The 20,908-nt window shown below is 40.9% G+C and overlaps 2 protein-coding genes across 2 annotated transcripts in view; one reads left to right on the forward strand and one right to left on the reverse strand.

Moving 5' to 3' along the window:
- TMEM116 (transmembrane protein 116) overlaps window positions 1-11,197 on the forward strand; it is a 50,708-nt gene extending 39,511 nt beyond the window's left edge. Inside the window, exons 10-12 of the mRNA XM_081802208.1 lie at window positions 724-868; window positions 1,631-1,704; window positions 2,699-11,197. Of these exons, the coding sequence (XP_081658334.1) occupies window positions 724-868; window positions 1,631-1,704; window positions 2,699-2,950 (471 nt within the window). The 3' untranslated portion in view covers window positions 2,951-11,197. The remainder of the gene's footprint in view (window positions 1-723; window positions 869-1,630; window positions 1,705-2,698) is intronic.
- Window positions 11,198-19,161: 7,964 nt separating this feature from the next.
- Window positions 19,162-20,908, reverse strand: part of LOC145716704 (disintegrin and metalloproteinase domain-containing protein 1a-like) — a 12,764-nt gene continuing 11,017 nt past the window's right edge. Inside the window, exon 4 of the mRNA XM_081800954.1 lies at window positions 19,162-20,906. Coding sequence (XP_081657080.1) covers window positions 19,357-20,906 — 1,550 coding nt within the window. The 3' untranslated portion in view covers window positions 19,162-19,356. The remainder of the gene's footprint in view (window positions 20,907-20,908) is intronic.

The raw sequence follows: 20,908 nt of genomic DNA on the forward strand, positions 1-20,908 counted from the left end.
AGGGGATAGGGTCAGAGGACGAAGCAGACTCCCTGCCGAGCAGGGAGCCCGATGCGGGACTCGATCCAGGGACTCCAGGATCATGACCTGAGCCGAAGGCAGTCGCTTAACCAACTGAGCCACCCAGGCGCCCATTTTTTTTTTTTTTTTTTAAAGATTTTATTTATCTATTTGACAGAGATACAGCAAGAGAGGGAACACAAGCGGGGGGAGTGGGAGAGGGAGAAGCAGGCTTCCCACTGAGCAGGGAGCCCAATGCAGGGCTCAATCCCAGGACCCTGGAATCACGACCTGAGCCGAAGGCAGACGCTTAACGACTGAGCCACCCAGGCGCCCCATGCACAGACTTCTTTCTAACACAATCTCTAGTAAAGTGTTTTAAAAGAGGGTCTGGTTAGATCTTAGCTTTAACTTCCCATACATACTGTGATTAGCCTCAGTTAGGGGGGAAAAAAAAAGCCTGAGGTTGATGTCAAGTCTATGTATTGAACATGGTAACCACAGGTTTGTCTAATATCTGTCCATTTCCCCTGGCTAAGCAAAAGTTTACTCTGAAGATGATTTTCTTTCAGAAAAAGCCAGTCTTAAATGGTAAAGACAGGAGAATGAGTTTTCCTGCTGTCAGATCCTGAGAGAAGTGATTCCTCTACAACAAGAGGAAGCTAGAGCTGGGAAGTTTTACCAAGCCTCAGGCAAACTACTCACTTATGTACCCATGTTTAGGTCTTACTCATCCAAGCGCAGACTCTGTATAAGAAGTTTGTGAAATCAACTGGCTTCCTGGGGAGTGAACAGTGGGCAGTGATTCACATTGTGGAGCAGCGAGTACGCTTTTACCCAGTGGCCTTCTCTTGCTGCTGGGGCCCAGGTGGGTATCTTAATGGGAAGAGCTGGGTAATGATGAGGACACCTATTGGGGTCTGATCAAGCAAAGTGGGCTCACCAAGAAGGATGACTGAAACTTGTAAAATTCCTGTCCAACCGTAAAATCTATGTTGGTCCCACTTTCTTCTTTTTATTCCTATGTTTTAGAAATTAAGGTAATTAGACATGAGATGCAGCCTAAGAGAGGAAACATCCTGATAGAGCTCAGAGATATTAACACCTGCCCTTTCTACTACAGAAAGTATAGTGAGGATCAGATTGGATAATGCTTATGAAAGAGCTTGGTAAATTCTGAAACACTAAGAAGTGTAATTTATCTCCCATAGTGTGTCTTACCATCATTGCTACTAATAACCTGCAAAGTTTAGTCAGTGAGGAATAGAAGTTGGAGACTGGAGGCCCAGTGGTTTATGTAACTGGTTAATCTCACTCCTAGTCTTCATTATGCTTATACCTTTATCTCTCATGGTGTGTAGGCATGTATACTGGGGAATTTTTTTTTAGGATTTTATTTATTTATCAGAGAGAGAGAGCAGGAGCAGGGGGAGCGGCAGGCAGAGGGAGAAGCAGGCTCCCCACTGAGCAGGGAGCCCGATGCGGGACTCGATCCCCGGATGCTGGGATCATGATCTGAGCTGAAGGCAGATGCTTAACCAACTGAGCCACCCAGGCGTCCCTATATTGGGGAATTTTATGCTCAGACAGGTAGGGCTGGCAAGAAGATTTATACTTTGTGTTTTCACAGCTGTCATTCTGATGATCATGAAGTTGACTAAGCCACAGGACATGAAACTTCACATGGTCCTCTGTGTTCTCCAGGTAACACCTTCAGCATCTGTTTTTATACCCTCTTATCCTGTTCTCTTACACTGACATTACTCAGTAAGCACAGTTTTTTCCCTTAGCATATTTATTTCTATGTTGCAAAGAGAAAATGTATTATTTATATTCAGTTATGAAGAATGTGAAGTTTTCCTCACAGATGAGGTAGATACTTTTGTGAAAGTGCTGCCATGCATCCCAGAGCATATGTATCTCTAGTTAACTTCATTTTATTGGTGTGTTTTTAAGGGATGGGTAGCAAAAAAACAAGATCGACCAAATAATGTTTTTATGAAACACTGATAGTGACATAATTCTCCCCCACCCAGAGTGAATTGAATGGGATAAATTAGCTATTCTAGGTAAATGGGGAGAGAGGAATACAGAAATAGAACAATTCTCTTTTTTCCTCTTTAATCAGACTTATGAAGCCTTTTTTGAGTTATCTGACTATACTGATAGGGCATTTTTCTCAAGCTTGACCTGGGAAATGGAAGTAATAAGGAAGGGCATTGAAATGAGTTCATTTTCCTTATGTATATGCCAAGAAGTATGACCAACTTTCAGTCATCCATAACAAGGTACAGTGTAAAGAGTGAGTTCAGAAAGAGCTAGAAAGGGAAGAAATCAGAGAGGGAGACAAACCATGAGAGACTCAGGACTCCAGTAAACAAACTGAGGGTTACAGAGGGTAGGGGGTGGGGGGATGGAGTAACCGGGTGAAAGGTATTAAGGGCACGTGTTGTGATGAGAACTGGGTGTTATATGCAACTAATGAATCGTTGAACACTATATCAGAAACTAATGATGTACTATATGTTGGCTAATTGAACATAATAAAAAAGAGCTAGAAAAATATAAAAAACTGACACCAGATATTGCTGTTTGAGATAAAACAAATATAACAATGAGTATAAATAAGGGGAATGGGGACAATTCCCTGGATCTCTGAAAACCTGAAGGATGGGTTCCATCACTTCATCTCCTCCAGGCTCTAACAGCATCATCCCAGGGTCTGCTCAACTGTGGAGTATATAGCTGGACACAATACAAGTTCTACCAACTAAAGCAACAGGCTCGGCGTGATGCAGACACCCAAACACCATTATTATGTTCACAGAAGAGATTCTATAGCAGGGGCCTAGATACAGTGGAGTCTACCCTTGGTTTTGCTACCAGCCCTCCACCATTCTTTGAAACTGTAATACTGGAACATCCAGGAACCAGAATTATTCCACACTAATGGATTGAGAAGAGTGTTGGGAAACATCTCAAGTCTTTTCCAACCATGCCTTAAACTATGGAAGTGAAAGAGGATGTAGTGCTGTGGTTAGTAGGTTTTCTTGTTGAATTGGGCAGGATCTCTGTTATTCTCAGATTCACTAGTAATTCTTCAAGTCTTTGTTCAGAGAGGTGAAGCCACTTTCCTTCTAAGAGATAGACTCCTATCACCTCAGTGAATACTAGATTTGTTTAAATCTCTTCTAGATAAGTTCCAGGTTATTATTTATATGTGCCATTTCCAGGCTCTCTACTCCATGGTCGTGGGGGAAGTAGGGTGGCATGCAGCAGCTTGCTCAGATTTTGCTAGTATTGTTATTCTCTCTGTGGTTGGACAAAGAAAGTCCTGGGTTTCTGTTCTTTGAAGAGTTTTTGAAACTTAAAAGAAGCAAGGACAGTAACTATCAAAAAACTGACGGTGGGATCCTCAGGCACATCCTACTCTCTTATTTGTTCAGTGCTGTTCCAAGTCTTAACAGTAGGAACCATCTGCTCTAGGAAATTAAGGCCAATCTTATGGAGTTAGAGGGGATAATAAGATTTAAGAGAAATCAGGATTAAAAGAAATTTTAGGTATCAAAAACTCTCAACTCCCATTTATAAGCAAAAGTCCAAAAGTAGGTTTCATAGTGCCTGGACATAGAATTAGGTTGAACCATATGAACTTACCATTTTTGTAGGTGAAAATGGCATATCATCAATTTTACATGGTTTAACCTAATGGTAAGCGTTTAATGTATGTTTATAGAATAAATGAATGAATAAGTGAATGAATGGCTAGAAAGAACCTTTTGGTAAAGAAAAGATTCCCAGACTGCAGAGCCTCATTCACTAGTATGAATGTCTAATCCATTTCTTCTTCCCCCTCCCCTTTCCCTCCTCCTCCTCCTCTTCTTCTTCTAAAAGATTTAATTTATTTATTTGAGAGAGAGTGCAAGCAGGGGGTGGAGCAGAGGGAGAGGGACAAGCAGACTCTATGCTGAGCATAGAGCCCGATACAGGGCTCAATCCCAGGACCCTGATGATATTATGACCTGAGCTGAAACCAAGAGTCGGACACTTAACTGACTGAGCCACCCAGGCACCTCTTCTTTAATCACACAACAAGTGATGTTTGGTCTCTTTAGTTAAGTTATGAACAAAGTCAATCTGAGGCCAGGGCATTAGATACTATGATGCCAAAACAAAGAGGAAAAGCCAAATGGACAAAGTGGCTGGAATGACAATCAACTAAAACATCTGGAACTAGTAATGAGATGCTTCTCACCTGATATACTCCCTTGGTCTGTCCAAGGAAAAATCCTTAAGATTAGAGAAAATTGACAGAGTAAATTACAATGGTGAATTAGATAGGATACTCTGAAACATAAGTTTCCAGAGATCATTCTGAAGGAACTCTCTGTAGAAATGTTAGGGAGCTCGGTTAACAGCTCTTTAGGTTTGAGGCCATGAGCTTCACCTTACTGTGGAGGGTGACCTGGGCTTGTTATGTCAAAAACACATCTTGAGGCCTGTCATTGTCCTATAGCTCTAAAACCTGATCTGGATAGCATAGAACAAGAAAGATTGCTTCACATACGGAGCTGCTTTAAGTTCTTTTAATTTAAAAATGAATAGTCAACATTTGGAGAGACAGATGAAAAAAAAAAGAATTCCTATTTCTGTAGACCTTGAGGGACACCAGAAATACAGAGTCCAGTTCTTAAAAAAGTTTTTTTAGTGGGGCGCCTGGGTGGCTCAGTCATTAAACGTCTACCTTCGGCTCAGATCACGAGCTCAGGGTCCCGGGATCGAGTCCCGCATTGGGCTCCCTGCTCAGCAGGGAGCCTGCTTCTCCCTCTCCCACTCCCCCTGCTTGTGTTCCCTCTCTTGCTGTCTCTCTCTCTCTGTCAAATAAATAAATAAAATCTTAAAAAAAAAAAAGTCCTTTTTGTATCACTTCATATTTGGCTTTATTACCAGAAAGAAGGTAATTATCAAATGTTTGTCAGGTTTGTTCATCTTGCTTCTCTGATTAATTTTTTGCATTGACACTGGTCTTAGATCTTCTATGGATGTAAGTAAACAAAAAGGTAGTAGGAATGAGAAACAGTAAAAGGCTAGGCAAGATCCAGATTAGGATTATAAGCTTTTTGTCATACTGAGAGTCAGAGGGGACACATGGAGCTGGGCCACTATTCAAACTGTCCCCATAACCCTTAGATTCACATGTAGGAGGGGTATAGATATAGACACAGTGACATTCATAAAATTGTTGCAATGACACTTGTCCAGGTTGTAGTCATAGTGGAATATAGTGGTATCTATATTCCACTTAGTGGTATACAAGCAGGTTTGATTAATATAGATCTGTGAACCACGTTGGGTACCATCCCTCTCATCAGCTCTGTCTGTGGCTTCAAAAAACTCTGCACCCCAATACCACATGTCCTACATGGGGAAGTGGGTAAGTGTTTGATGTTTCTTAATTCAGTCAACAGCCTTTCACATTGTGCATCTTTGGCCTTGCACTTACTGAAGACCTTAATCATCCCCTTAGATTCACTGCCATGGTTTCCAAACCTGTCCCTTTTGTATTCATGTAATGATATCAACTTTCCAGGCAACCTTTGTGCCTTTTCCAAAGATTTTAACACAATGATTCTCCACGCTTCAGCACCAGCCCTGGTAACAGTAACCTTGTTCTTTGTAAGGAATGCCATCTTGCTTGTAGGTATCTGTCTGGCACCACCTGGAAATACCATTACAGTGTTCTGGGAGGTCACACTCATCTACTCTGAGGCAGCAGGGTGTAGAAGTTTGCTGGTTTTATAGAAGGATCCCAAATGTGCAGTCTGAACCTTTCTTCAGCTGGCATGAGGGCAGACAGTAGTGATCATTTTAATAATTAAGGACACTGCCACAATCACATTCTTTTCCTTTATCTACTTTCTTTTTTTTTTTTTCCAATATGGCTTTCCAAAGGAGCTTTGGAGCTCAGGTTTTTTTGAACAGGCAGTACCCTCTATGCTTATGCAACAGCCGGTGGAAGTAGTCAAAGCTGTAGTTGCTGAAACCCATATCTATAGTAAGAAATTCATGCATAGGACAGGGGTTCTGGCCATGACACTTGCAGGTCACATGGTCATGCTTCATTCCCAAGTTTTGGCCAAGCTTGTGAGCCATAAGAGCTGTGAAATGTGGTATATTTTCATGACAGAAAGATTCAACACTGGTTGAATTCTTAGCAGTGCAGATACCACTAAGAAATGCATGGCTCTGGTACTTCCCAAGACCTTGGCTAATGACCATATGAGCAACATTATGCTTCACTCTTCTCAAAAGATGCCAGTCTCTCTAGCAGTTAAAATTTTGTAGTGTTTCTTGCAAATTCAGGGAGATTTTCACTAGGTTTCTCTCTGTCCATATCTTTAACCCAGTAATACTGTCACATTTAATTTCTTCTTGTACCTGTTAACCTGAACATTCATTACCATCTGTATTGTCTTGGTAGCATTATTATTCCACATTTGGAACTGCATATTGTCAACCACAGTAAATGTTTCAGCATGCTTGGAAAGTGACCACATATAGGACATTGGAAAGGAAGAGGGCTCTATTTTGCTCTGAAATTGTGAAGTGGTTAAGAGCTTCTCCTGTTTATCTCCACTCATTGTACAAGACTAACCTGATTTTAAAGATATGCTGAAAACCATATGCCCAAAATTCTTTGAAGTATATATAGGCTTGATGCCAAAGACAGTGTCATGTAAAGTCAGGACTCCCTTTATAGCCCTGAGCAAGTGCTAATAGTCACAAGAGAATGCAGGTCACCCTCTAAACATCCAGTCATCCTGAATAAAAGGCATGTCAAGCCTAGTATCCCATTTTGATGTGTATAAACAGGGAAGTTCTTGATAAATAATCCTTTCTTTTGCTTCAAATTAATAATAGGCCATTTTTCTTGTATGAGCAGAATATAGGACACTTTTTCTGCTTTTTCTTCCCGTTCTTTGAATATCATCAAGTTGCTAGGGATGACTATTTTATAATAAAGAGATTTCCATTTACAATGCATCCCTTGAAGAATATTCAGTATCAGCAATAAGATGACATGCAGCTTAATATAGGAAGGGCTCATTCTCAAGTGCCCCATTCAGGAACTCCTGGAAGAAAAATCACTCTAAACCTTACCCATGACCACTTGATTTCATAGAAGGAAGTGCATAAGGGAGGCAAAGTAACTGGGGTTGTCATTGTCATGGCCCAGTTGAAACAACTAATGGTCCTACACCTCTGTCTCAGTTGCCTTACCTGAGATCCGAATCTTTGTCAGTAACACAGTTTGGCTAAAGCTCAAGGCTTTGCTGCCTGTTGCAAGGATAGCTGCTCCCACCCTGGGAGTTACAAGATGACATCTATTGTTTGACTGTGCCTCTTCCTACTCCTGTTGTGGTCTCTCTTCACAGGAGTGCTCTTACTTTGCAACCTTCATGAAAGCACAAAATTTTAGTACTGCTTAGCTGAGCTCCTGCTATCTTCATAGAGGAGTATACCAAGGAGAGGAAACTTTCAGAGGTCCTGTCAGTATTATGACTCAGGATCAGGCCCCAAGAAAAGAAAAAGCTATAACCTTCTTCCTTTATTCCCAGTCCCCATGGAAGTCTTCCCCTCCTGTCATTCATTGTTCTTTTGAGTCATTGAAACCAAAGGTTTCCAGGGGCGCCTGGGTGGCTCAGTCTTTAAGCGTCTGCCTTCGGCTCAGGTCATGATCCCAGGGTCCTGGGATCAAGTTCTGCATCGAGCTCCACATCGAGCTCCGCACTGAGCTCCGCATCAGGCTCCCTGCTCCGCGGGAAGCCTGCTTCTCCCTCTCCCACTCCCCCTGCTTGTGTTCCCTCTCTCACTGTGTCTCTCTCTCTGTCAAATAAATAGAGAAAATTTAAAAAAAAAAAAAAAAGAAAAGAAACCAAAGGTTTCCAGAGCAGGGGTTTGTAGATCTCTGGGTGGGTCACATTTTGCACCATCCCGACTCTGAACCATTCAGCCCTTTGCAAACCTCCAGTTCCTTTTTCTTTCTTTGTTATTCACAATATGTTTATTGGCTTATTCCTAGAATACATGTAAAGTATTAGAATAACCCATGCCTCTGTGAAAAGCAAATATATGAACTGGAGAACAGTATTTGTGTTCAGTTCTTTTTTCTCTTTAGCCTTATGGTATGAGGTCAAAATAATGTTTTCTAAAATTATCTAGGTTATAATTTTTTATCTAGACCTATTCTAGATATTATGGTGGTATTATTCATTTTGAATACAGCTAAGTTCATATGTTACTGTTTGTATTTCATTTTGGGTTTTCCCCCACCTTTTGGATGATGATGATTTTGGGAAAATGTGAAATATTACCATGATTCTAAAACTCAGTAGTATACCGGGGCACCTGGGTGGCTCAGTTGTTGAGCGTCTGCCTTTGGCTCAGGTCGTGGTCCCAGGGGCCTGGGATCGAGCCCCACACGGGCTCCCCGCTCCTCAGGAAGCCTGCTTCTCCCTCTCCCACTCCCCCTGCTTGTGTTCTCTCTCTCACTGTCTCTCTCTGTCAAATAAATAAATAGAATCTTTAAAAAATAAAATAAAATAAAATAAAAAATAAAACTCAGTAGTATACCAAAGAAAAGTATGCAGAGTACACCTCCTTGAGCCTTTAATCTGTTCCATGTACTACTTCTTTCTACCCAGTTCCCAACCACCAATCTTAATAGTACTTAGTTTATTTTTCCTGTATTTTTTCTGCACAAATTAGTAGATGCATGTATATTTTCTTTTATCCTCCTCTCTCTCTCTTTTTTTAAAGATTTTATTTATTTATTTGAGAGAGAGAGCATGCACAAGAGAGTGAGCCCGAGTGGTGGGGAAGGGCAGAGGGAGAGGGAAAAGCAGAGAGGAGAACCTCAGCAGGGAGCCTGATGTTGGGCTCGGTCCCAGGACCCTGGGATCATGATCTGACCTGAAGGCAGATGCTTAACCAACTGAGCCATCCAGGTGCCTCTGTCCTCTTCTTTCTTATATAAATGTAGTGTAACATTTTGCATTTTCCTCTTTAAACTTAAAGATACATCCTGTAAATCATTCCATAGCAGTTCAGTGAGATATTCCTCATTCTCTCTCTCTGTCTTTTTTTACAGCTGCATAGTACTCCATTTTGTGGATATTATTTATTCAGTCACTCTTCTGTGTATGGGCTTTTCAATTGTTTATATTGTTTTGAAATTACACACAATACATCAACAAATAATCTTGCACATATGTATTTTTGTGGAGGCAAGTTCCTCCACAAAATGGGGAAGCAGTGCCTCTGTAACTAACTGTAAATGTAGCTTTGTTTGGTATTTTCAAATTCCCCTTCAAAAGGGTTTTGCCAGTTGCATTTCCACCAGCAATGTATTAGAGTGTATTAGAGTGCCTATTTTCCCACATTGTAAGCAACAGGGTATGTTACCATAAATTTTAATTTTCACCAAACTAATAGGTGAGAAGTGGCATCTCAGTGTAGTTTAACTTGTATTTTTCTAATTTGAATGAATTTGAACATGTTTAAATATGTTTAAGGTCATTTTTGTATCTTTTAATATTATCTGTTCATGTCTTTCCCCCCTTTTCTATCAAGTTTTTCGTCTGTTTTCTCTTTAACTACCTCCCAGCTTTATTGAAGTATATAATTCATGAATAAAATGGCATTTATATGAAAGCATACAACATGCTGACTTGATATATGTATGTACTATGAAGTATTTATTTACATATAAAATATATATTAATGTAAATATAAATTTTCTAAAAGGCAAAGGAACTAGGACAGTTAAAATAATTTTGGAGAAGAATAACATATAGGAGGAACCCCTCTTTTCAATTTGAAGACTGTGTGGTATTGATGATGGGATAGATACATAGATCAAGCAAACAGAAAAGAGAACCCACACATGTATGGCCAACTAGTTTTTGACAGAGGAGCAATAACAACTGCATGGAGGAAGGACAGTCTTTTCAACAAATGGTACTGGAAAACTAGATACATATAGACCAAAAAAAAAATGACCTCAACCTAAACCTCACATACAAAAATCACCTCAAAATGGGTCATAGATTTAAATGTAAAATGTAAAACTAGAAAACTTTTTAGAAGAAAATATAGAACATCTTTAGGACCTAGGGCTTGGTGAGGAATTCTTTTTTTTTTTTCCCAAAGATTTTATTTATTTATTTGACAGAGAGACACAGCGAGAGAGGGAACACAAGCAGGGGGAGTGGGAGAGGGAGAAGCAGGCTTCCCATGAGCAGGGAGCCCTATGCGGCACTCGATCCCAGGACCCCTTGATCATGACCTGAGCCGAAGGCAGACACTTAATGACTGAGCCACCCAGGTGCCCCAAAACTCTTAACTTACAAAAGACCCTGTTAAGGTATGAAAAGACAAGCTAAAAACTGGGAGAAAATATTTGCAAACCACGTATCTGATAAAGGACTCATCTAGAATATATAAAGAACTCTCATTACTCAGCAGTCCAATTAGAGAATAGGCAAAAGACGAAGAGACATTTCACTGAACAGGATATATGGATGGCAAATAAGCACATGAAAAGATGTTTAACATTAGTAGGCATTAGAGAGATGCAACTTAAGACCCCATGAGAGATCACTACAGACCTATTAGAACAGCTAAAATTTGAAAAATAGACAATGTCAAATGTTGGTGAGGTCACAGAGAAACTAGATCTTTCATACATTGCTAATAGGAATATAAAATTGTATAACAGCTCTGGAAAACAGGCAGCTTCTTTAAAAAACTAAGCAAATGGTGTGACTTAGCAATTATGGTTCTAGATACTTATCCCAGAGAAATGAAAATATATCTTCATAAAAACTGTACACAGATAATCACAGCAGCTTTATTTGTAATAGCCCAAAACTGGAAACAACCAAAGTGTTGCTCAATAGGTGAAAGGTTAAACTGTGGTAAGTCCATATCATGTATTAGCAGCAAAAACGAATGAACCATTGATCCACAAAATTTAGCTGGATCTCAAGGGCATTATAGTAAGCAAAAAAAGCAATCTTAAAAGGTTACATACTGTACGATTCCATTTTTATAACATTTTTGAAATGACAAAATTATAAAGATGGAAAACAAATCAGTGTTTGCCAGGGGTTAGGGATAGTGGGGTGGGCTGGGAATGGTGGTATGACTATATAAAGGGGTAGCATGAGTGAGAACTTTGTGATGACAGAATAGTCCTCTATCTTGATTATGGTGGTGGTTACAGAAATCTACACCTATTACAAAATGGCATAGAACTATTCACATTTTATCAATGTCAGTGTCCTGGTTGTGATATTCTTCTGTATCGAAGGGGAAAAGCTCAGTGAAAGGTATATATGACCTTTCTATGTTATCTTTGTAATTTCCTATGAATTATTTCAAAATAAGTTTAAAAAATAAAACAAAGTGGGGCGCCTGGGTGGCTCAGTTGGTTAAGCGACTGCCTTCGGCTCAGGTCATGATCCTGGAGTCCCGGGATCGAGTCCCGCATCGGGCTCCCTGCTCGGCAGGGAGTCTGCTTCTCCCTCTGACCCTCCCCCTCTCATGCTCTCTCTCTCTCTCTCTCATTGTCTCTCTCAAATAAATAAATAAAATCTTTAAAAAAAAAAAACACAAGTGCCAAAGACATTTAAAAATCTATTAGAAATATAAGGAACAGGGGCACCTGGGTGACTCAGTCGGTTAAGCATCTGCCTTCGGCTCAGGTCATGATCCCAGTGTCCTGGGATCAAGCCCCACGTCGGGCTCCCTGCTCGGCAGGGAGCCTGTTTCTCCCCCTCTCTCTGCCTGCTGCTCCCCCTGTTTGTGCTCTCTCTCTGTCAAATAAATGAATAAAATCTTTAAAAAAAAAAAAAAAGAAATATAAGGAACAGCTAATAAAAACATAATTTAAGAGGAAGTTTTAAATACAGTATATATCTTTCAGAATTTGCCAGTACAGTAAATAATAAAGAATGGTATATACACAAAATATAATAGAAACAACAAGCTTGATATTTTATGTACACATATATGATATTTGCTTCCTATAGAAAGTGCATATTCTTCTCTTATGCCCATTGAACAACTGTAAAAATCAGTGATGAAAAAAATCATGAATTTTGTAATAAACAATTGGTTAAGAGGACATTAGCAAGATGGCAGAATAGTAAGTCCTGGACCCTCATTCCCCTCAGAAACAAACATATACAGCAACATTTCATAGATTCCCTTTTTGAGAAATTCAGATACTAATTGAAAGTCTCCTGCACCCCAAGTGAACATGCATCCAGACTCTGATTGCTGATAGATTGAGGACACCTTCTTGCCAGGATCCCTACCCTTGTAATAGTGCTATATGATCAGAAAGAGACCTCTGCCTCCCAGCTCCCAGCTTCTTCCATGGGAGAGAAGGGGTTGGTTTGCATTTCCAGCACCCAGATTTTCTGAGGGGGCTCTCCAGAGGACTAGATTTTGTCATGACAGTATTGGAGCTCTGATGGGACTTGCACAGTCTAGCTTCCCTGGGGGAGAACAGAGATGGCAGTTTGGACTGGTAGACATCATAGTATCTTCCCCCTGCTCAGCACAGAATGAGAAGATGAAAAATCCCAGCTTAGCTTCTCCTTGAGGAGGGAAAGAGTTAATCTGTATATCATATGCCCCAACTTTTCTAGGATTGCCCCAAAACTGGCATCAGTCTTGCTGGACTTAGAACCTTGATGATCTGATGCAGTATATCCACCTGGTGGAGAACAGAGATGGTGGTTTGGACTGATGGATGCCATACTTCCTCCCTCTGGCTTAGCACAGAGTAAGGAGACAAAAACATAGCTTCCTGCTGCTCCCTGAAGGAGGTAAAGAGTTGGTAGAGATGCCCAGAATCTCTGGCTAGACTGATCAGTGGAGGTTTTCTGTATGAGGCCAGCCCATGAAGACTGAGATGCCCACTTTGTTTAATACACAGACAACAACAAAAAGAGTCAAGGAGATGAAGAATCAGGCAGATAAGTTTCAAATAAATCTCCAGAAACAAACCCTAATGAAATGGAGGTATATATGATTCACCTAATAGAGAATTCAAAATAACCGTCATAAAGATGCTCACTGAGGTCAAAAGAGTAACGCATGAACAAAGTGAGACTTTCAACCCAGCAGTAAAAAAAAAAAAAAACCCAGGTGATGGAACCCTGGGTGGCTCAGTTGTTAAGCGTCTGCCTTCGGCTCGGGTCATGGTCCCAGGGTCCTGGGATTGAGTCCCGCAGAGCAGGGAGCCCACTTCTCCCTCTCCCACTCCCCCTCCTTGTGTTTCCTCTCTCGCTGTGTCTCTCTCTGTCAAATTAAAAACAACAACAACAACAACAAAACAACATGTGAAAAAATGCTCAACATCACTCAGCATCAGGGAAATACGAATTGAAACCACAATGAGATACCACCTCACATCAGTCAGAATGGCTAAAATTAACAACTCAGGAAACAACAGATGTTGGCGAGGATGCAGAGAAAGGGGAACGCTCTAACACTGTTGGTGGGAATGCAAACTGGTACAGCCACTCTGGAAAACAGTATGGAGCTTCCTCAAAAAGTTAAACATAGAGCTACCCTATGACCCAGCAATTGCACTATTACGTATTTATCCAAAGGATACAAACATAGTGATCTCAAGGGCCACATGCACCCCAGTGTTTATAAGCAGCGCTATCCACAATAGCCAAAATATGGAAGGAGCCCAGATGTCCATCAACTGATGAATGAATAAAGAAGATGTGGTGTATATATATATACAATGGAATATTACTCAGCCACCAAAAAGAATGAAATCTTGCCATTTGCAACAACATGGATGGAACTAGAGGGTATTACGCTAAGCAAAATAAGTCAGAGAAAGACAAATATATGATCTCACTCATGTGGAATTTAAGAAACAAAACTGAAAGGGGCGCCTGGGTGGCTCAGTCGTTAAGCGTCTGCGTTCGGCTCAGTTCATGGTCCCAGGGTCCTGGGATTGAGCTCCACATCGGGCTCCCTGCTCAGCGGGAAGCCTGCTTCTCCCTCTCCCACTCCCCCTGCTTGTGTTCCCTCTCTCGCTGTGTCTCTCTCTGTCAAATAAATAAAATCTTTAAAAAAAAAAAAAAAGAAAAGAAAAAGAAAACTGATGAATGTAGGGGAAGGGAAGGAAAAATAAGGTAAGATTAAAAACGGAGTAAAAGCACAAGAGACTTAACAATAGGGAACAAACTGGATACCTGGGTGGCTCAGTTGGTTAAGTGTCTGCCTTCAGCTCAGGTCATGATCTCAGGGTCCGGGATGGAGCCCTACATTGGGCTTCCTGCTCTGTAGGGAGTTTACTTCTCTCCCTCTCCCTCTGACCCTCCCAACCCCCGCTCGGCTCGTGGTCTCTCGATCTCTCTCTCTCTCAAATAAATAAAATCTTTTTAAAAAAAACAATAGGGAACAAACTGAGTTGTTGGAGGGGAGGTGGGTGGGGGCACTGAGTAAAATGGGTGATGGGCATTAAGGAGGGCACTTGATGGAATGAGCACTGGATGTTTTGTGTTTTTTTTTAAGATTTTTTTTTTTTAAAGATTTTATTTATTTATTTGACAGAGAGACACAGCGAGAGAGGGAACACAAGCAGGGGGAGTGGGAGAGGGAGAAGCAGGCCTCCCGCTGAGCAGGGAGCCCCATATGGGGCTGGATCCCAGGACTCTGGGATCGTGACCTGAGCCAAAGGCAGACACTTAACGACTGAGCCACCCAGGCGCCCCGAGCACTGGATGTTATATGCAAGTGATGAATCACTAAATTCTACCCCTGAAATTAATATTACACTATATGTTAACTGATTTGAATTTAAATAAAATCTAAAATAAAAATAAAAGCTTCCACAGCAAAGGAAGCCATCAACAAAATGAAAAGGCAACTACTGAATGGAAGAAAATATTTGCAAATCGTGTATTTAATAAGGGGTTAATATCCAAAATATATAAAGAACTCCTACAACTAAATAGCAATAAAACAAACCAATTAAAAAATGGGCAGAGCATCTGAATAGACATTTTTGCAAAGAAGACATACCAGATGGTGAACAGGTCTATGAAAAGGAACTCAGTATCACTAATCATCAGGGAAATGCAAATCAAAGCTACAATGAGCTATCACCCTACACCTGTTAGAATGGTTATTATCAAAAACACACGAAATAACAAGTGTTGGCTAGGATGTGGACAAAAGGGAACCCTTGTGCACTGTTGGTGGAAATGTAAATTGATGCAGCCATTATGAAAAAACACTATGGAGGTTCCTCAAAAAATTAAAAATAGAACTATGATATGATTTAGTAATTCCACTACTGGCTATCCAAAGGAAACAAAAACACGAAATTGAAAAGATATCTGCACCTCCATATTCATGCAGCATTATTTACAATAGCCAAGACATGGAAGCAACCTAGGTGTTTATCATTGGATGAATGGATAAAGAAAAAAATATATATATTATACATAATATATATATACACTATTATTAAGCAATAAAAAAGAAGGAAATCTTGCCATTTATAACAACGTGAATGGACCTTGAGAGAATTCTGATAAGTAAAATAAGTCACTAGAGAAAGACCAATAGCATATGATCTCAATTGTATGTGGAATTTAAAACAAGCAAAATATAGGCACAGAGAACAAATAAGTTGCCAAAGGCAGGGGATGAGAGGGTTGGTGAAATGGGTGTAGGTGGCCAAGAAGTACAGACTTTCAGTTAGAATAAATAAGTCCTGGGGATATAATATACAGCATGATGACTAATTAATACTGTACTATGTATTTGAAAATTGCTAAGATGGTTTAAAAGTTCTCATCATAAGAAAAAAAAATTGTAACTGTGGTGATGGATGTTAACTAGACTTACTGTGGTAACCATTTCACAATATTTGCAAATACGAATCATTATGTTGTGCATCTGAATCTAACGTAATGTTATATATCAATTATATTTCAATAAAAATAAGCTTAAAAATGAAGTTTGAGGGGCTCCTGGGTGGCTCAGTCATTAAGCGTCTGCGTTCGGCTCAGTTCATGGTCCCAGGGTCCTGGGATTGAGCTCCACATCGGGCTCCCTGCTCGGTGGGAAGCCTGCTTCTCCCTCTCCCACTCCCCCTGCTTGTGTTCCCTCTCTCGCTGTGTCTCTCTGTCAAATAAATAAATAAAATCTTAAAAAAAAATGAAGTTTGGGGCGCCTGGGTGGCTCAGTTGGTTAAGCGACTGCCTTCGGCTCAGGTCATGATCCTGGAGTCCCGGGATCGAGTCCCGCATCGGGCTCCCTGCTCAGCAGGGAGTCTGCTTCTCCCTCTGATCCTCCCCCCTCTCATGCTCTCTCTCTCTGTCTCATTCTCTCTCTCAAATAAATAAAATCTAAAAAAAAAATGAAGTTTGAACATACAAAAAGCTAAATTTTTATCAAACTAATTTCATACTTTGTCTTTATTGTGGGCATAATTACATTCATGTGAGGTTATTATGATGTGATCTGGGTTTTCTGTAAATTATTTTTAAAGTAATTTCTTTCCCCTCTCACTGGGCCCCAGAGAATGTGGTGGAGTCTGACTCCAGGCAACAAGGATATTCTCACAAGCAGTCCTATAGGAACAAGAGAGGATGTTGGGTCAGGTCTGAGGAGAGAAATGGCCTATCTAACTCTACCAACAGGGCAAAATCCCTGGACTCCAGGAGCATTAATACATATCTGCAGCAATCCAAATTTTTCTTTTTCCACATTGTAATTTCCCTTTGCTCCAAAATATGGATAAAAATGTAGAGCCTGGATGTGGCTGTGCTTTGAGGAATTAAGGGAAGGGCCTGGGTCTCTGCTGGCCTGAGGCAGCACAGAGAGGACAATAGCTGCGCGGAAAGACAGGTAAAAGCAGTAAGTCACCATCAGAGGTTTTAGGGGAGCAGGTGGCTGGTGACTGCTGACACAAATGATTGGAACAGGCAAACATTCATCAGAATCCCCCAGATGTAATGGGGAGAGGAATCAGATGAAATGGTGTACTTCCTAGAGGCAGTCACACACAATGCAGAACTGTTGTCACCCAAACTTCACAAGAAACTGACCTTTCAACGGGGAGATTTCACAACCCAAGTTACATCTAACTGCTTTCTCCTGCCCACATTAAAACTGGCCTCCTCCCCTACCATAGTCTACCCTAATGTGGTTCAGTCTTCATTTCCTGGAATTCAAGATTTTATAAACGTTTTATTATTTACTTGATGATTTATAAATATTTAGCCATCAGGGCCCCAGGGTGGCAGAGTTGGCTAAGCATCTGACTCTTGGTTTCAGCTTAGGTCATGATCTCAGGGTCCTGGGATAGAGCCCCCTGTCGGGCTCCAAGTTCAGCAGAGTCTGCTTAGGATTCTCTCTCCCTCCCTCTCTTCCGCCGCCCCCGCCAATGAATAATTTTTAGAAATGTTTAATATTAATACTGCATCTGAGTAAGATTTTGGTTGTGTTAAGGAGTAGCAAGAGGCATTCTGCCAAGGGAATGAATCTGGACCTGTATTTTAAGGTTAGCTCCAATTAATTACTCACATGATAGACATTTGTTAATCATTTACAATATACTGACTCCAAGTACTGAATAGGATGACAACCTGCTATTCCATGATGTCAAGATGTAATAGGAGAAAAGACATTTTTGGGGCTCCTGGGTGGCTCAGTCGTTAAGCATCTGCCTTCGGCTCAGGTCATGATCCCAGGGTCCTGGGATCGAGTCCCACATCGGGCTCCCTGCGCGGTGGAAAGCCTGCTTCTCCCTCTCCCACTCCCCCTGCTTGTGTTCCCTCTCTCGCTCTCTATCTCTCTGTGTCAAATAAATAAATTTAAAAAAATCTTTAAAAAAAAAAGACATTTTTGTCGATAATAATTACACGATTTGAGAACTCAGAATAGAGGTCAACTAGGGACATATTGAGTGCCTTCCCCATCACTTTTTACCACAGGAAGAGGCCCATGAGGGAGTGGAGAATGGAGATTGAGTCGTACCTGAGGAGTGATGCAGGTTCCACCACTGACCAGTTCTGGAGCAAATTTTCTTTGCTTCCTCATGAACAAGATAGAGGTTTCATGGGGAAGTTGGGAGGATTAAGATGAGAAAATGAATGCAAAGTATTTTACACAGTTCCTGCCACAGAATGAGTAACATTAATATTATACTTGCTTTGTGCTTCTTCACAGAGAAGTATCTATCACCTCTAAGCTCTGTTACCTGTAATTGGAGAGATTCCTTTTGATGTCAGTCAACAAGTTATTAATTTCAATAAATTAAAAAAATAGAAAAGGGGCAGACCTTGCAGGGAATCCAAAAACACTTAAACAAAAAAAATAGTGGTAGGTTGGGATCTGTATACTGTTATAAGCATAAATACAGTTTTCTGAGTCTAGGTGATGTTCATCAGACATGAGACATTTGGAGGTCTGAAATTCATCCCATGAAGATTAGTGAAGAGTAAAGGCTATGAAATCTGCTCTAGAAGAAAAAGAAATGAAACCTTTTGGGTGAAAGGGAGAATGGCTCTACGAGGTTCTTGGAAATACTGGGAAGTAATAAATTGGATGTACATACATCATGTTAAACATCTGCCAGGTTTGAAAAGGTACATGAATTTAACACTTGCCTCTTGACCTTGGGACAATCAGGGTTTTCTGGCTTCCCAGGTATAGTACATCCCACAGAGTCCCAGAACAAAATGGACTCAATAACTATGACAAGTGCAATCTGAAGAGATATATAATCTGAATAGGGTTTTATTTATTTTTGTATTTAAACACTCATTTCATGAATGTACATTTATAAGGCAAATTAAAATGATCACATAAACAACTGTCTTCATAATAGGTAGTGGTTACTTGCAAAGTGAAAGTAATAAATGCAAGTAAATGTGGTAGCATATGTCAAACAACTTAGATGAAAGATAGCATGTACTAAAGAAGTTACTGGTGAATGGAAAAATCGGCCCAAGACAAAGACACTGGTGTCTACAGATGCATGTGAAGAGTTCAAATGAAATGTGGAAAAGAAAAAGTAAAATATTTAATATATTAAATAAATAAAACCTTAATTACTAAAATGAATAATAAAAATAGATGAATCCCTCCTCCTACATTAGTATATTTTCATAGACTGCATGTTTCTATTCAGAGCCAGTGGAGCCATCAATTCCCGCTTCACCCTTACTTCCCTGAACCTCTCATTCCCACTCAGTGCTTGAGATGTTTGATATATTTAGCTTCTTCCTGCTACCACTTCTCTTACGGCTCTGATTCTTCCTCTTCTTCCTCTTCTTCCTCTTCTTCCTCTTCCTCTTCCTCTTCTTCTGGCGGAGCCTCTTCCGCTGCCTCTTCTGGGGGCTTTACTGCAGCCTCTTCTGGACCCTTTTCTGTGGGCTCTGGAGAAGCTTCTATTGAACGTTTACACATGACGATGACACAAACAATTATGATTATTAATATTAGGGAAAAAAGTATTAAAAATAATATGATCATATAGTCTAAGTAACCATCTTCATGTTTGGCAACATTGATAGTGTTTTCGGTTTCCCGTTGTACAACAGGAGAGCCACTGTCCACGCTACCCCCAGTTCCTACAGTTTTGCAGTCAGGTGGAGCATAGCCAGCCTCACAATGACAGTGCTTTAAATTGTTGCAAACTCCTCTCCCATTACACATCTCTTCTGTATCACAATCGTAGTTGAGCACATCATGATTGATGCAGGAGTTATTCATACAGATTTTTTCTGGGGCACAAAGTGTGCCAATTTGCACATAACCATCATCAGGGATATCAGTATCATTATAGGCATCCATGCTCCAGCACCAGTCATCCTTATGAGGGACCTGGATCATTGTTTCCATGGGTTTGATCGATGGTACATTTTTAACATTTGTACATATAATTTTCCCACAATATATATTTTCACCTGTACACTTAACATATTCCTGGTTACCTGAAGTGGGAAGGCCACAGTTTCCAAACCGATCCCCTTTAGTGTTCATGTGAATGTAACAGTCTTCTGGGGCAGACCTTGCAGGGAATCCAAAAACACTTAAACATTGAAAATCAGGGGTCTTGCACACACCCTGAATGCAATAGTGAACTCTTTGACAAGATGTACCATCTTGCTTGTATGTATTGGTGGGGCATCTGTCAGAGGTACCATCACAATATTCTGGGAGGTCACACTCTCCAGAAGAAGGACGACACATGGATCCCTTTACTGAATATTGACACGTGTCATTACAGCAGGGCCCAGGACTACACTTTGCTTTTTCCTTTAGCCTACATGTTAGGTCACAGCATGGGTTGTTACCACAGTCAGGTCCACAGTCACACTCCTCATTGTAGTCTAACACGCCATTCCCACACGTGGCTTGCCTACGCAGGCGACCTCTGGGCCGAGGCTTGTTAAATAGGCAGGCCCCTTTGTGTTCCCGGAGGAACTGAGAGAAGTGGTCAGAGCTGCAGTTGCTGAAGCCACTCTCTTTAGTGATATTTTCATGCATGAGGCAAAAGCGTTTGTCTTTACAAATGCAGGCCGAGTGGTCGTGCTGAATACCCAAGTTGTGCCCAAGCTCATGGACCATGAGCGCTGCAAACAGGAGGACGTCTTCCTGATGGAAGGCTTCAACAGCTGCTGCAAAGCCTCTTGAACAGGCACCATTGAGAAATGCGTGTCCCACATCCTCTTCAGGATGATGTCCCACGATCATGTGGGCAACATCGTGCTTCACACGATGGAAGAGCTTCTCCTGTCTCCAGCTGTTGAAATTCCTGAGTGTAACTCGCAAGTCCGCTGGGACTTCT

This window comes from Leptonychotes weddellii, chromosome 13 (assembly GCF_054177405.1).
Source record: "Leptonychotes weddellii isolate Sample4059 chromosome 13, ASM5417740v2, whole genome shotgun sequence".
NCBI classification, from domain to species: domain Eukaryota; kingdom Metazoa; phylum Chordata; class Mammalia; order Carnivora; family Phocidae; genus Leptonychotes; species Leptonychotes weddellii.